Source organism: Typopeltis vanoorti, chromosome 25, assembly GCF_054136105.1.
Source record: "Typopeltis vanoorti isolate ZY-2024b chromosome 25, IOZ_Tvanoo_1.0, whole genome shotgun sequence".
NCBI lineage: Eukaryota > Metazoa > Arthropoda > Arachnida > Uropygi > Thelyphonidae > Typopeltis > Typopeltis vanoorti.
In genome coordinates this window covers 1902384-1919077 of record NC_143573.1, presented here as the reverse complement: position 1 = coordinate 1919077, position 16694 = coordinate 1902384, and the positions used below count along the sequence as shown (strand labels likewise).

Genomic DNA, 16694 nt, shown 5'->3' with positions numbered 1-16694 from the left:
ATAAAGTTCCTTGTGTCTGCAGTTTGGCATGCTTTGTATGTATAGACTAGCATATTAGTTAACATCTCCTTGAAGATAACAAAAATAACATCTGAAATCATCTGTATGCTCCTTCACATAGGATCAGATAAAGAAAAACATCTACATTATATTACATAGTTTAGTGCTGTGTGCCTGTCATAATCATCATTGTGCTCTGATGATGCCGGGTAGAAAACACTTGGATAATCCTTATCCAAGTGTGAGCAAACAAAGTTTGTGCCTGAAAATATCTTCAGGACTGGGGTAAGGTAGTACAACACCAGGCAACTCGCAGCAAAGGTGGAGCAAGCTAACATCACTCTTATCTCAGTATCTCCCATAATGTAAAACACATCTCTTTACGGATATGTATAATGTTATGCATTAAGGGAAGGGCCACTACCCAGACTAGTTTCGACCTTTACTGAGGTCTCTTCAGTGGGAGCCAGGCCCAGAGGTGGAGATACCAGGCAAAAGCAATGGCAGGTCAACTCCTATAGGTAAAGATAACCGGCAATTGCTTCTGCCTAGTATCTCCACCTCTGGGCCTGGCTCCCACTGAAGAGACCTCAATAAAGGTCGAAACTAGTATGGGTAGTGGCCCTTCCCTTAATGCATAACATTATATCCATAAGGAGATGTGTTTTGCATTATGGGAGATACTGAGATAGAAGTGATGTTAGCTTGCTCCACCTTTGCTGCGAGTTGCCCGGTGTTGTAGTACCTTACCCCAGTCCTGAAGATATTTTCAGGCACAAACTTTGTTTGCTCACACTTGGATAAGGATTAAACTAAATTTTTATTTGGATTGAGTGTTCTATTTATCAGGCCTATAATCTGTAAAATTTTAAAGTTTTTAATCTTATTTTTTTTTTTGTGAATATAATGCAGCTATTTCACAATTTAACTTCTGAAAGAAAAACTTTTGAACACAAAATTTATGTACTGCAGTTCATATGTTAAACAAGTCATGATAACTACACCTTCAGATGAAGAAGAAAACAGAATCATTGATTTTAATGAATCACATATTTTTTTTTTTTTTTTTGCTTGTTTCTGAAATTCTGTCAAAATTATATCTAAGCATTAGGAAGAATTATTTACAAAATACAATAAAATAAAAAAGAAGGAAAGTAAGACTGATACACAACCTGCAAATCTGTAATATCACAGTGATACATATTTTATTTTCAACTTTTATACGTTAATTAGATAAAAAAGAACAAATCTAATTATCTTACCAATCAACCAATTCCTGAAAAGCGAGAGCCAAAATTCTGGTAAACCACCATCATCATTTTTAATAATTTTATCAATTCTCATAAAAGCCTCATGATAGTCGTAGAGCATTCTTTGGTTATTAGGATATTCAAAGTTTCCCTGAGTAACTGCAAACATGTTAAAAAACCCAAAATATTTGGTCTGGGCACTAAGGAACTCATATTCATTTGTGTTTCTTGGAACTATGTCTGTCAAATCCAGACCATCACCTACACGTAGCATGCCCCATATACTAATTGCCAATGCTACCAAGAACATCACCACTGTGATTACCTAGAATAAACAGACAGTGATACCATATAAATGCATATCAAGTTATACAGTCTAACAATTAAGAATAATATAAAACAATTGCAACATGTAAGTACAGTAAACCAAGTCAAGCTAATCATAAGACATGACTGACTCTGGGAACCACTGCTCAATATCATATGAAAAATGATGCAGTAATACAGCCTGTTTGGCCGAGTGGTTAGCGTATCCGCTCTCCAGCCAAAAGGCTGCGGGTTTGAATCCGGCCGTGGGCATGGACGTTTGTGATTGTCTGTGGAAATACCAGTGGTGGTGGGCAGTAGATGGCATTGGTGTAGTTGGTGGAGACAGTTGTAGAGTAGGTGGTCTCCCTCGATGAGTCTTTGGACTCCTTGGAGGTGTCATGTAATAATAATAATACTTACTCAGAATCTGACCTAAATTGCAACTCTGGACTTTCATCAAAGATAGTTGCCTGACAGTTACCTCAGCATATTTTTGAATTTTGATAACAATTGTGCAATATTAGGCACTGCAGTGGTGTGTGTGAAAGAAATTTAACAAATTAAATTTGTACAGTAACTGGTGTCCATGGAAGGAAATCATATGTTAGTTTTTCTGTTTTTTTTTCCTATAGTAAAATGTATTTTTGAATGCTGACTGTTTAAATGCACTAAAAATGTATCTGATATGTCTAGGCCATGAGGACAAATAGCAAACATCATCTAGATGGCACAGCCAAACTGGTCATCAATTTAATGTTGCAAAATGTAAGGTAATGCAGTTTGGGATTAAAAGATTACATACTTTGTGTCATATTGATTTTATTGGATTATAGAAAGTGACGAGGCTAGGGATCTGGAACTGATGATGGATAGAGATTTGGATTTCAGAGGACATATTTCAAAAGCTGGCAAAATAGCTCAAAGGATTACTTGGATGTTGAGGAACACATTTACAAATGAAGACAGGAAGATTATTATCTCTCTTTATAAGGCTATGATTTGGCCACATCTTGACAACTTACTCAATTACATATGAGAAATGATGCAGCAATACTTACTCAGAATCTGACCTAAATTGCAGCTCTGGACTTACATCAAAGATAGTTGCCTGGCATACTTTTTAGCATATTTTGAATTTTGATATCAATTATGCATAGTTGAATACTGTGCATAGATTTGGTAACCAGGGTTTCTTGGAGATCAGGAGGTGGTGCAGGAGATTTAGAGATAAATGACCAAGCTGGTGACAGGTCTGTGTAATGTTCCCTATGAGGATCAATTGAAATTCTGTGGTTTGCAGAGTTTAGATGACAGGCAGAGAAGTGGGGACATGAGAGAAACTTATAAGTTGTTAAAGGAATTCTATAAAATTAACACAAAAGAAATTTTTCTCTACATGAAGAATAGGGGAAACAAGGAGTCACCTGTGGAAGTTGAGTAAGAGTGGTTAGTAAAGGTACAGACTAGGTTCTTTGCTTAGAAAGTGGTGAATGAGTGGAATGAATCCAGATGTAGCTGTAAGTGCCCCAGTGGTGAATAACTTTCAAGGAGAGGTATGACAGGTGTTGTGAATAACGGTTAGTGCAGGTCTCCTGCAATGAGTCTTTTTACTTCACAGAGGTACCCATATAATAATAATATATGAAGAGTCAAGATAGTGATCCAGCTCTTAAAGTTAAGTACCACAGTGAGTCAATGAGTACTTTCATTATAAGTATTATTAGAGTGAACATTAAACCTGCTGTAACTCTGGTTCTAAATCGAATATTATTTGTGTGCCTCTCTTATTTGTGAGGTATTCACAACAGGAAAGAGTCTGCAAATTTTCAAGTGATGAATCTACTTAATAACAAAATAGACAGAACTTTTGTGAAAATAACAAAAAACCAAAAACGTTGCTTATCTTCTCCTCTTGCATTGTAGAGGTATCTACACACTACATATTTCGATCAAATTTGGAATGTAACTTTTCTGGCATGCTTAAGGACCCATAAGAAATTCAGCTTCATCAAACTAAACCTTTCAACCAATTTTGACTAAGTTTAGAATACTGTTGCTTCTTAAGTTGCTTAAGGTCCTTAACTAAAATAAAACATGGGTCTGCTTCTCCATAGGTTGCAAATGTTCACTCCATTTGAACCAAATTTGGAAGAGAATTATATTTTCTTCAGCTATCCCTGTGCATCAGATCCCTACCTCCTACCCCTGAGAATTTCAATCCAAATGAATTAAAATAAAGGAGATGTTTTGGGAGCTACTTTCCTGATGCTCACATCTTTCAAATGATTTTCAACCATTTCAAAATATAGTTTTTTAGACTGCATATGGTTCACTGAGAATTCCATCATCGTCAGTTATATGAGTTAGCATCATCTAAATCTACGTACTTTGAAAATTATATAACCATATAAACACATAAAAATGTAATATAAATAATAAGAAAACTGTTATTTGAAGACATTCACAAAATTAGAATAATTTTGAATGTAGTTCAAAATATTAGAATATTCCAAATCTTTCCAATTGGTTTTGAGGACAGCACAGAAAGTATGTATTTCAGTAGCAGCAGGACTGACTCGTGTGTGACGAATCGTTTGTGTGGGGATTTCAGTTAATTATTTGCTAAACATGGGTTGAACGAATGACATATTGGAAGCCAAGAAGTTTCATATGGTGTCTCTACACAAAGAAGGCCAAACTCAACCGTTTATAGCTAACAAATGAAATGTTCTGAAATGTTCTCAAGCAAGTGTGAGTAACAATAACATTACTGGAGAAATGATTAAATATGGTGGTGAAAGTATGGTTACAGAAATGCACCAACCATGTAACATGGTATGGAAAGAAGGGAAAATGCCAGAGGAATGAGTGAAATCAATATTAGTAACATTATACAAGAAAGGAAATAAGCTAGAATGTAAAAATTATAGAACAATTGCCTTGATAAGTCACCTTGGTAAAGTGATGATGATCATATTGACAGAAAGATTGAGAACACAATTGGAAGCATACCTTGGAGACGAGCAAGCAGGATTTAGGAAGGATAGAACTACAATTCAACAGATTTTGACAATGAGGTTAATAGCAGAGAAAGCTAGGAGAAAAAACAAAAACATATATACTTGCTTTGTTGATTTTCAGAAAGCATTTGACAGTATTGACCAGAAAGTGACATTAGCAGTTCTGGAATCCTATGGAATTGATAAAAAACTAATAGCTATATTAAAAGATGTTTATCAGAATGCAGTTGCAGCAGTTAGAATAGGTGATGATTTGGGGAAATGGTTTAAAACAAGCAGCGGTACCAGACAGGGAGACCTAATGTCACCGAGCATTTTCATCGCACATTTAGAAAGAGCAATGGACAAATTGAAGGAAGATGACAAAGGAATATCTGTACATGGAATGAGAATTAACAATCCGAGATTTGCAGAAGACATTGTTATTATTGAAGAAGACGAAAGAGAACTACAAAAAACACTGAAACTGTTAAATGAGGAAATGAAGAGATTTGGACTTGTTATGAACTTGGAAAAAACAAAGACAATGGTATTTGGTGAGAAGAACATGAAACAAAAGATACAAGTGGATGGAACTGATATAGAAAATGTAGAACAATTCACATATTTGGGAAGTAAACTGACATGTGACTTGGACTGTAAAAAAGAAATAAAGATCAGGATTGCAAAGGGAAGAACAAATCTGAAGGCCATGGATAACATCTGGAAAAGTGATCAGTCTGCAAACAAAACTAAGAGTACTGGAAACATGCATCTTCAGCAGTGTACTGTATGGATCTGAAATGTGGGTAATAACTAAAGAATCAAGAAAAAGAATTTTAGCATTGGAAAGAACGTGTTACAGGAAGATTCTAAGAATAGGATGGGTACAGAAAATCACTCTGTCAGAAGATACAACCAAAACAGAATCTAATGCAGAAGATTATAAAACGGAAGCTGCAATTATTTGGACACATCTGTAGAATGAGTGAGGACCGGAAGATAAAGACATTTATTTGGTATTTTGGATGGTTTAAAGAGAAGAGGTAGACCATACAGAGAATGGATAGACGATATAAAAGACTGGTGTGGAATGGGTGTACAAAAACTACGACACTGTGCACTGGACAAAGAAAGGTGGAAGAAGATAGTGAAACAGGCATCAGACATCAACGGGCAGTGAGCCCATGGTTCGTGATGATGATGATGATGATGAAGTGTGAGTAGAGTATTGAGACAGTATTCTAATAACTGGAGTTTTCAAAATAATTGATGTAATAGCAGTCAAAAGGTAATAACTACATCAGAAGATTAGAGGAGATTGAAGAATATCGTGAAGAAAAACCTTCCAAAGTGTAAGGTATTTTCGCAGAAGATGGAAAGATTCTAACATGTTGAGACGACTTCACAAAATGGGCTATTATATATAAAATAAATAATAGATATTTCTTTTATATATAACGAATATTTTATTTACTATTCTTAGGCCCTAATATATATAAATAATAGGTACATTTTTGATTAAATTAACAAGCAAGCAATAACTACACTTAAAAGTGGAAAGTACTTCTAAATTGACACCATATAATACCACAATAAACATTGGGTCCTGTCCCCAAATCATGGAGAAGGACACTTGTTGCAACACTACTGATCCTTGCAGGCAAGCCTACCAACTGACTGAACATGACTAAGTCCAAGAGAATGAAGGTGACCAGTGGGTACCCAAAGCATTCTGTATGTGGACTGGGTAGTTAACTTATATTTTAATGATAATGGGAATGGGCTAAACAGAGATATCATATCCATTTGTTTGCTGGTGATACATTTGAAGCAAATGATAAAGAAAATCCATGCAAGCTGATATGAAAATAATAATTCTATGGGCAAATGTTAATGAGTATCAGTTTAATGTTTCTAAATTAAAGTTATGCATTAGAGATGAAGGCCAATGCAGCCAAAGTATCATATTAATGAGAATCTGCCAAGTATTCAATGAAGGTAGAGAGACTTGGAGATTACAGTAGATAGTGAGTTAAAGTCTAGGGCCATGTTGCTAAGTAGTTAACCCATTACCAATTACATCAGATAACTGCATTATTGAAAAGATCACTAACTCATATGAAAAAAAAAAAAGTTACTCTCCCTTCGATAAGACTATGAGAGAATGTAACAGATGTAGTCTTACCATCTGGGTTCTAAGGAGATTGGGGAGACATTTCAAAAGATTCAAATGACAGTGATCAAGATGATAACTGGCCTATGGAATTGCACGTGGCCAGACTGGAATGTGGTCTTCCAAGTTTAAGCAACAGATAAACGAGAAGAGAAAGGTTGCTTACAGTATAGATACAACTTAGATATTGCAATTCATGGTTGGTGCAGCTAGAAGGGTGTAGCCAGAAAGCATGTGAGACCCAAATTCTTTTCATGACAGGGGAGTCTGTGGTATAGGTTACAGCGAGATGTTTCGTGTCTTTGATGAATGTGTTCAAGGAGAGGTATGATAGATGTTTAAGTATGAGTGACTAAAATTTCCCTCAATGAGCTCTTGAACACCCTAGAGAATAATAATAATAATAGCTTTATGCATATAAGAATAATTAGCTGTTTAATAAGCATTCTTACCTTGGCAGGTGTTCTTTGTAACAATGGAACATAATAATATAAAACAAACCATGATAATGACCATTTACAACATTGTCTCTTGGTATGAACACAGGCATCAAAACACTTCTGTTTGAAAGTTTTTCCTTTTTCTGTGATTAATTCCTTTGTTGAAGAAGAATTTGTGATCGAAAGATTTTCCACTGAAGGAGCTGTAAAGATGGTTATCATTTGAAATAGGCGCAAATTTTATAAAATGCATTTCATTGTACTGTATTTTACAGAAAGAGAGAAACTGATCAAAAGCAAATGTAATCAAAAGTATCCCACTATCTGAGTTTCTTACCATCATATATTATTATTACACATGCATTGCGATGGAATCCTATGACTCACTGAGGCCCATACTAACCATTATGAACACAATGAATATATCACTTAAAGTTGTTCACAAACAAAGCACTCATGACTGCCTCTGCAGTGTATCTCATTTACCACTCTTGAAGCAAAAAAATCTAATCCACACACTCGTGCTCTTATATAAAAGTGAGACCTCTTGTTCGCTCCCATCCAGTCATGCCAAAATATTTCATTACCATCTCCTCAAAAAAATCTCTTTAGTAATTTATAAGTTTCTATCATATCCCCTCCTTTTCACCTATTAGTTAATCTTTGTAATCCACAAACCTTCCGTTTATCCTCATAAGGAGCATTTTTGCAAACCCATTACCATTCTAGTCACTTGCCACTAAATCCTCTAAACCACTTCTGCATTCCCAAGAAATCTGTAACCAAATCTGTACAATTATTATCCATCTTTATATAAGGATACGACTATACAATAGTATTGTTATATCATATCCTTACAAGAGGAATAAAAGCATCCTTATTCCTGCTGTCAGTGTGTTTCTAAACATCCACGTGAAACTTTTTTGCAATATGGCCACTGAACTTCACCTCTCTGTCCACAGTTACTTCTATATCCCTAACCCCATTAAGTTGTTCTTACAGTGCAATGCCATCTACATAATGCACAGACTATAATTTTTTCATCTTATTTTATAGTATTATCATAGTATAGAATAAGATTTATAAAATATACATTACAGAATATATTTTATTCTTTTATTCAGTAGATGTAAAGTCCATTGTAGTGACAAACCTTTCATTTTCATGTGTCTCTGCATGTTTTTTTCCTCTTTCTACTTATTGGCCCTTTGTACCTGTCCCCTTTTTATGATTCTGTTATTTGCCATTCTCTCAATATGTTTCTTCCATTCTTCTCACTGCTATCCAGTCTTTTAGCAATTTATATTAATTGTTTTCAGATGTCTTCATTCTATTCAGCCCAACTATTTGCCATAAGACATCTGACATGTCTGCATCATCTATAATGCTTTTACAGTTTTGTTTCTCTAAGTATATCATAACTGGTCTAATAAATGATTTATATGAACACACTTTGGCTTCAATGAAGCCAAAGTGTGATCATATAAATATCAGCTTTTTATGCTGATAAAAAGCTGATATTTATATGATATCAGCAAAATGATATCATATAAATAAAAAGCAAAAATAAATATCAGGTTTTTTCATGGAGATCATTTTTTTCATGGCAGCCTAATATTTTCATGGCTACAATGTTTATGGTACTACTACCTTCCTTTATCTATTCTGACATCTTCTTACTGACACACTGGGTATGCCATATGATGAGTCTTTGACTTCATGTTCCTAGATGAGTCTTTGACTGCATTGGGTCTTAGGATGGTAATAATAATAATATTTGTTATAAAAGAATTCAGGATGTACTCTATGTGATCAAAATAAATAAATAAAATAAATGAACATTCTCTCCTCTCTCTAAGAACATGAAAATTTCTCTCTTGCTTCTCTACTATGTACTGGTTTACTATGTCTTCTGGGATTCTGATAATGAGTATATAGATTGCAGGCATAGACTTCTGTGGCTAATTGGTTCAAAAGATATATTTCGGTGATTACACCACATTTTTTTTTTATTATTCAGTTATATAAAACACTGAAATAATAGTTTCCTTTAAGTTATACTATAAATAGTATAACTTAAAGTTTAAACAAGAGAATTAATAAATACAAATCATAACCGTCTGGCTATTCATAAAACTCAAGTAACAGAATGCAGATATATAACGTTGTTGACGTTGAACAATACTGGATGATGTCACGTGTTCTTGTTCTCGTTCATACAGTCCGAGCTCAGATTGAGGTAGATTTTTTATTAGAGCTGACCACACTTGATGGAGAATTAAACCTTGATTTTTATTGCATTGGGTTAGGTTGTTTTTTAGCATATTAGCAGCTTCTTTAAATTTTCTTATATAGCTGTTGTTTTCTATGTATGACATCATCATTTTTCACTCCCCTTTCAACACCATAACAGCAGAAGTATGCACACCACAGAAAGAAGACAGGCAACAACATCCAAGCAAAGGTATGTACAAATTTTCTTCTACTATGCTACATATATTTGTCTCTAAGATACATCTGCAATGCCCTGAGTAAAAAGCCAATGACTTTAAAACAGGGGCACTCCTAAACAAAAGCAGGCAAAATAGCCGTAAAAATAATAAACATTATACCTGTCCTTTTCAGTATACAGGAAATCCTCTTAGACAAGCAGATATATTCACTAACTTTCCCATAATCCCCACCCAATAAATAAAATATTCAATTATTTGTTGCATTTTTGTTTTATTTCTGACTTTTTTTTTATACAAGATTTGTTAGCACGATGTTTTTATTAGAATTTTCTTATTTGGAGTCAAAATTTACTGGTAAACCCATACTGTTTTGAAAATTTACCGTATTACCAGTAATAAAAAATAGTCAGTAAATTGGCAACCTATATGCAGCACTAATATGTTATAGGTTATCTTGTATGGGATTTAAAAAAATAAAAATAGTACAAGCTTGCTCTCTCTCTCTCTCTCTGCAACATGGGTTTCTAAATCCACAAAACAGGCAACTGGACAATGAACAAATAAGGAAAGGATTAAAAATTTGTCCACAAAACTACAATTTATGAAAGCAATTTACTTAGTTTCATAAGAATTACAATGTAGATATGTAAACAATATTCAAAGATATTACCAGAATTACTGTTTTCTATCCAGCATTCAGTTGGTTTTGTATTTACAGCTGGTGCCAAAACAGTGATTACATGACTGCCATCTGGTGGTAGAGCATGAGTAACAGCCTGTCTTTTGAGAGCATCGCCAGATAAAGAACTCGATCCAAATCTTGATTTTGGAGTACTCTTTAAATGTTCCATTTTACTTTTCCCTGAGCTCCTTGATGCCGATATTTTTTTTTCTCCTCTATAAAATTGTAACACTTCAATATATAAATATTATATATATTTGTGTTCATATTTGCATTTATGAAAACTGAATTAAACATATAATAATCAAAATAACTTAAGTCTACTAACATCTTAGTGAAAAATAACAAGAAAATCAGAACCAGAAAAGGAAAACATTTATGATAAAAAATATCATTGCAGACTGCAACGTATAAATGAAATAAATCAACAGCAGCAATTAAACTTAAGATTTCAGGCAGGTTTATTATTGCAATAGAGAACAGTTTCACAAAATTCAGAAACACATTCATTTTATTAAAAGTAAATGGATTTATAGTTCTTTTAGTAGATTTTCTTTCAAAAGCCTTGTGTTTAAAATTTACATTAATGGAGCATTTTGATACTTTACAATCAGATACTACGGCCCATTGTATTGGAACAGGTTGACCAATTCACACTTTTCAACTTACACAGAAAATATTATATTTCTTAATCCTAATCTCAAACAGCTTGTCATTTTTTTTAGAACTGCAGGAAGGCATGTAGATATACATGCCTTCCTTTATCCATCCCATCAGTCAAAAGTGAAGGTAAGAAAAAGCCATTTTTTAAATAAGAGCTTCGGTAACTGACAACAGGTCACATTAATCCAATGGCCAGAATCATTATGGAGTTATATTCAAGTGTTTTACATTCAGTTTTTAAGCAAGTATCTGAAAAGAAATTTAATTTGACTAAAGCAAGAGGTCTTTTTTTTTTTAATTCCTAGTTTCTGAAATAAGTGATAATGGTCTCTCTCTCTCTCTCTGAGGATATTCCTTTGCACAAGTATGTTTACTGTATACTGTTGTCAGAGAAAGTTTATCATATAGTTTTCAAATGACCAAGGATCAGGGAATCAACAGTAGTCTTTTTTTCATTTTTTCAAATTATATTCCAAAATGGAATAAAATAGCATATATCACATATTTCCTTTAATGTGTTATGCTAAAAAGCCTGCAGAGTCAAGTAACTTGACCATATAAGCCTATTTAATGCCATGATAAGAAAGTTAATGCTATTCATAGTCTACTTTATAAAGCTGTAATCTGTATTTTCTGGCCAGTTGCCTCATTTTGGGAAAAAACAAGTATCTGAGGCAAAAATCCTGCTATCTCCATATGAGAATAGCAAATGCAACTTCAGGTGAAATATTCTTGACATCCAAAAAGTCCTTGATATGGAGTCATTTAGATTTTATCCAACCACTGGGATAAAACCACAATGAGCAATAGAAACTTGCGAGCAAACATACCATGAAATCTAATTTTTTGGTATACATTACTAACTACTGTTGATATATGTTAAAAAAAATCTCCAAAATCTAGGTGTTTATTAGCTCTAGGATTTTAATTCCAACCGAATAGAGAAATGAAGAATTTTTATGTATCATTCACCTGCTGTCTTTACTGTCTTACAATTCTGAAAATCATTCAGACAACTTTGATTCCTTATCCTTGAAAATTAATTTCCTGTAATTCAAATTCCCTATGATTTAAAGTCTCCATAGTGCTCATGCTGGAAAGAGAAGTGGAAGCAACTAGAAGCAACGACCTAAAGCATATTCATATCCCAACCAGAATTCCTGACAATCCTCTCAACTCACCCTCTTGGTAACTCAGATCACAATCTCATCCAAGTTGCGTCTCTAGTGGAACATGCTCCTTTCAGGTATTCACAAACTCATGTACTTTAGCACTACAATACAAAGTAGGAAAATCTTCAAGATTTTTACTCCTTTCATCAGGATTATGTTATGCATCAGATACTCATGATATTGTCACAGAGGTTATCTATGTTGGAGTGAACACCTTTATTTTCCACTCTGTTCAAAATTCTCATCCTGTATTCAAGCCACTGTCCCCCTCCCCCCACCACCACTCAAAAAATTATCTGCGCAGCCAAAGAAAAGAAAACAGTTTACAGAAGTGGCTTGAAACAAAACTTCCAACACCTGCAAATCCATCATTTACAGGGCTAAGTCTGACTTTCTGAAAGGACTAAATGTAGAAAACTTGCCACCTGTACTGATGGTGGTTGTGACTTCTGATGCTTTGCAAAAGCTATCAGGCAGAACTTTTGTCTATTTGTGCTTCCACCTCTATATGACCTAGATGGTAGCTTTATCTATAGGTAATGGTGCAATACTATCTTTAGATAAAGACAGAAGGCCACCTCTTTCTTTATCTTTAACATTGCATCACATACCTCCTGTGACTTTCTGCCAGAAAGACATCTGAAGAACCTCAAAGAACTTGAATACCAAAAAGGCTTCTGGTCCTGATGGAATTCTGCCAAATGGGCTAAAATGATGTGCTCCTGAACTAACACCTGTTCTTTATTCTCTATACCAGGCCTGCACAACATAGGCCCGCAATGCTATTTATTTTGGCCCGTCTGCCTGAATTGAAACTATTTAATCATACAGAGAATATGAAATTAGATGCTTTTTCCCTAGTGTTGAATTAAATTTTTACTAAGACTCTGCATGTTTACGTTCATGCAATTAATGTCATAATCATATTTCTTTCAACTCGACAATAAATTGCATTTGAAGTTATTCCCACTGCCATATTTAATAACAAATTATTACAATTGCCTCAAGGTTTTGTTAGTGCCAGTGTCGCTGCGGAGAAATTCAAAGTTACATTTCCATGATAACAACTTGATGTCTACGAACGAGAACGAATCGTATTACACAAAAGTTGGTCATGCCTTGACTGGCTTTGGCAGTGTAGTGGTTGGTTGTAGCTGGAGCAATACATTACATAACTGTTATCATAACCTGCATTATTGCGAGTTTTTCATCATTAGTTTTTTGTAATTAATATTGTCAATCTTGACGCAATGAGCTTAAGTAAAAAGCGTAAAATATAGATTCAGAACATCGAGCATTTAATCCTGAGTAGACAAACAAATATTTTTTTAAGTTGTTTAAGGACAAAATAGTGTACATTGTTTGATGGGAATCAATTGCTATGCCAAAAGAGTACAATCTGAGATATCATTTTGAACCTAAACATCCTGACCTTGGCAAGTTGGATACAAGTGAAAAGCAAATAAAAGCAGCAAAGTTATTGAAAGTCCTTAGCGGTGCGCAACAAGCCTTTAAAAAAGTGACATCTGCAAATGAAGTTGCCACAAAGGTAAGCTTAAAAATATCACAAGAAATAGTTTGTGCTGGCAAATCATTTACTGAGGGAGAGTTGATAAAAAAGTGTCTGATGATTGCCGTTTCTGAATTGTGTCCTGATAAGAAAAATAATTTTAAAAATATCAGTTTGTCCCATATGACTGTTCAGCGCAGGGTGGCTGATATTGCCGAGGATCTTAAAGATAACCTGCAAAAATCGGCTAGTGAATTTGTCTATTATTCGCTTGCTATGGATGAAAGTACTGATGTGAAAGATACTGCACAGCTTTTAATATATGTAAGAGGCATTAATAAGAATTTTGAGGTGACAGAGGAGCTTGCTGGTTTGTGTTCAATGAAAGGAAGAACAACAGGAAAGGAAATTGCAAAAAATGTAAAGATGTGTGTAACCAAAAAACTATCCTTAAATTTCAAGAATTTAGTAGCAGTTTGCACTGATGGTGCCCCATCTATGTGTGGAAAAAATGTTGGTGTAGTAACATTTATTGAACAAGTATGCAGGTAAACCATTGACAAAATTTCACTGCCTAATTCATCAGCAGGTGTTATGTTCAAAGGTTTTGCAATTTGATCATGTAATTAAAGTAGTATTTGCTCTGGTCAAATATATTCGAGCTCGGTGTTTGAAACACAGAATGTTTCAGGCATTTCTAGAAGAAAATGATGCGAAGTACGGGAATCTACCATACCACACTGATGTACATTGGTTGAGTCATGGTAGAGTTTTGTCACGCTTTGTCGCTCTAAAAAATGAACTAGTTGAATTTTTGGAATCTCAAGAAGATATGGAAAAATTCCCAGAAATAATGGATGAAGAATGGAAAAAAGATTTATTTTTCTTGTGTGACATTTTGGGTCACTTGAATGACCTTAACTTACAGCTTCAAGGAAAAATTGTTTGTTTTTCAGTTAATGTCTCTTATAAAGGCATTCAAAATGAAATTAAAGTTGTTTGAAAATCAACTTGCTAAGGGGGATATCTCACATTTCTTAACTTGTCGACAGAATATTCCATCAGAATATCATTCAATGGTGGGTGGAAAATATAAGAAGCACATATCACTTCTAAGTGAGGAGTTTCAGAAAAGAATGTCATTGAGTAATGAAGACGAAGTCCACATAAAAGTGATTGAGGATTCATTTTCTGTCGAAGCAAGAAATCTACCTGTTGAACTCCAGATGGAAATTATTGATCTCCAGTGTTCTGAAACTATCAGGTCAAGCATAAGGAGAGTACTTTACAAGAGTTTTATTCTATTCTGGATCAGGATAAATTTAAAAATTTCTTGGATACTGCCTACCAGGTATTTTGTATGTTTGGGAGCACATATACTTGTGAACACACATTTTTGGTCATGAACTTGAACAAAACCAAACTGCATTCCATCTTTAAGTGATATCAATTTAGAGGCCATATTAAGAACAGCCACTTCAAATATGACACCAAACTTTGATAAAATAGTGGCAACAAAGAAATGCAATGTGTCACATTGTGATATTCTCAGTGAAATTATTAGTAAACTTTGTGTTTATGTTTAAGTGGTTTTTATTGGGAAATTTTGCAGCTATATCTGTAGCCTCAGGACTTGATCATGTTAAGGCTGAAGAAATCCAACAAGGTGGACATTTTCAAAGCATTGGCTGCCAGATTCACATGGATCTTTCTTTCTTTGAAGTACCATGTGAATCTGGCAGCCAACGCTTTGAAAATAATTGATCCACCTTGTTGGATTTCTTCAACCTTAACATGATAAGTCCTGAGGCTACAGATATAAGGTCTTCCAGGGGAATGGAAGACCTTATATCTGTAGCACCTTATATCAAAAACCATACTTCTATTCAAAAAAGGGAACATGGAAGACATAAAAAACTATCATCCAATCTGTCTACTCTCTCACATATATAAAATCATGAACAGAGTAATACTGAACAGAATCCAAAACACTCTCGAAGACAACTCCAGTAGAGAGCAGGCAGGATTCAGAAGAGACTTCTTCACAATAGATCATATCCAGGTCATTTCACAACTAACAGAAAAATGCAGAGAATACCGAATCCCTCTATGTTTTCTCTTTATTGATTTTAAAAAAGCATTTGATACTATAGAACACAATGCAGTCATCAGTGCCTTACTGGAAATAAATGTGGACCCTACTTACATCTACATGATAAAAGAAATTAACAAAAATCAGACCACACAAATAACACTATTTGATCAACCTATAAATATAGATATAAAGAGATGGGTCCGTCAAGGCGATGTAATCTCCCCAAATCTATTTACCAGCACTTTAGAATATATTCTGAAAAAAATAGACTTAATCAGAGGATAGATTATGAAAGAGAATAAGCATATTTAGAAAGAGAATAAGCATAGATGGTGAAAAACTACAAATCCTTATGTTTGCCGATGATCTGGTACTGATATCCCACAACCCAAAAGACCTAGAAGAAATGGGTGAAAAAATATACACAAACAGCAGTAAGATAGGCTTAGAAATGAATCTAGAAAAAAAAAAAAAAATGGATCAAAAACATCTACACAAGTGACAGTCACCAATGTATTGATAACATCCCTATAGAACAAGTTGACTCCTACAATTACTGAAGAACTAGCAAAAAGAAAGAAAGCTGCATGGCTATCATTCAACAGACGAAAAGAAACACTTACTGATCCAAATCTTGACATCTCTGCGAAGGCAAAACTATTTAATAGTGACATACTTCCATCACTCACATATGGATCAGAAACATGGAACACGACAAGAAAAGAAGAAGAAACTCTCAGAATAACTCAGAGTGTAATAGAACCAGGATTTGTAACATCAGCAAAATGGAGCATGTTAGAAACACGGAACTAAGAAAGAGATAAGGCATAAAAGATGTGGTAACTGCAGTATATGAAAGCAAGATGAGATGGGCGGGTCACATAGCCAGACTCAGGGATAACAGATGGACATATAGAATACTCAACTGGCAACCAAGAATAAAGA

At 34.4% G+C, this 16694-nt stretch overlaps 1 protein-coding gene across 3 annotated transcripts in view; it reads right to left on the bottom strand.

The window, feature by feature from the left end:
• The window catches only part of ptc (protein patched), a 313027-nt gene that overhangs the window by 130183 nt on the left and 166150 nt on the right, over positions 1-16694 (bottom strand). For all 3 annotated transcript variants that reach the window (XM_090414812.1, XM_090414810.1, XM_090414811.1), the window contains 3 exons: positions 10298-10524; positions 7187-7377; positions 1263-1575 (listed from right to left, as the gene is read on the bottom strand). In XM_090414812.1, coding sequence (XP_090270938.1) covers positions 1263-1575; positions 7187-7377; positions 10298-10524 — 731 coding nt within the window. The remainder of the gene's footprint in view (positions 1-1262; positions 1576-7186; positions 7378-10297; positions 10525-16694) is intronic.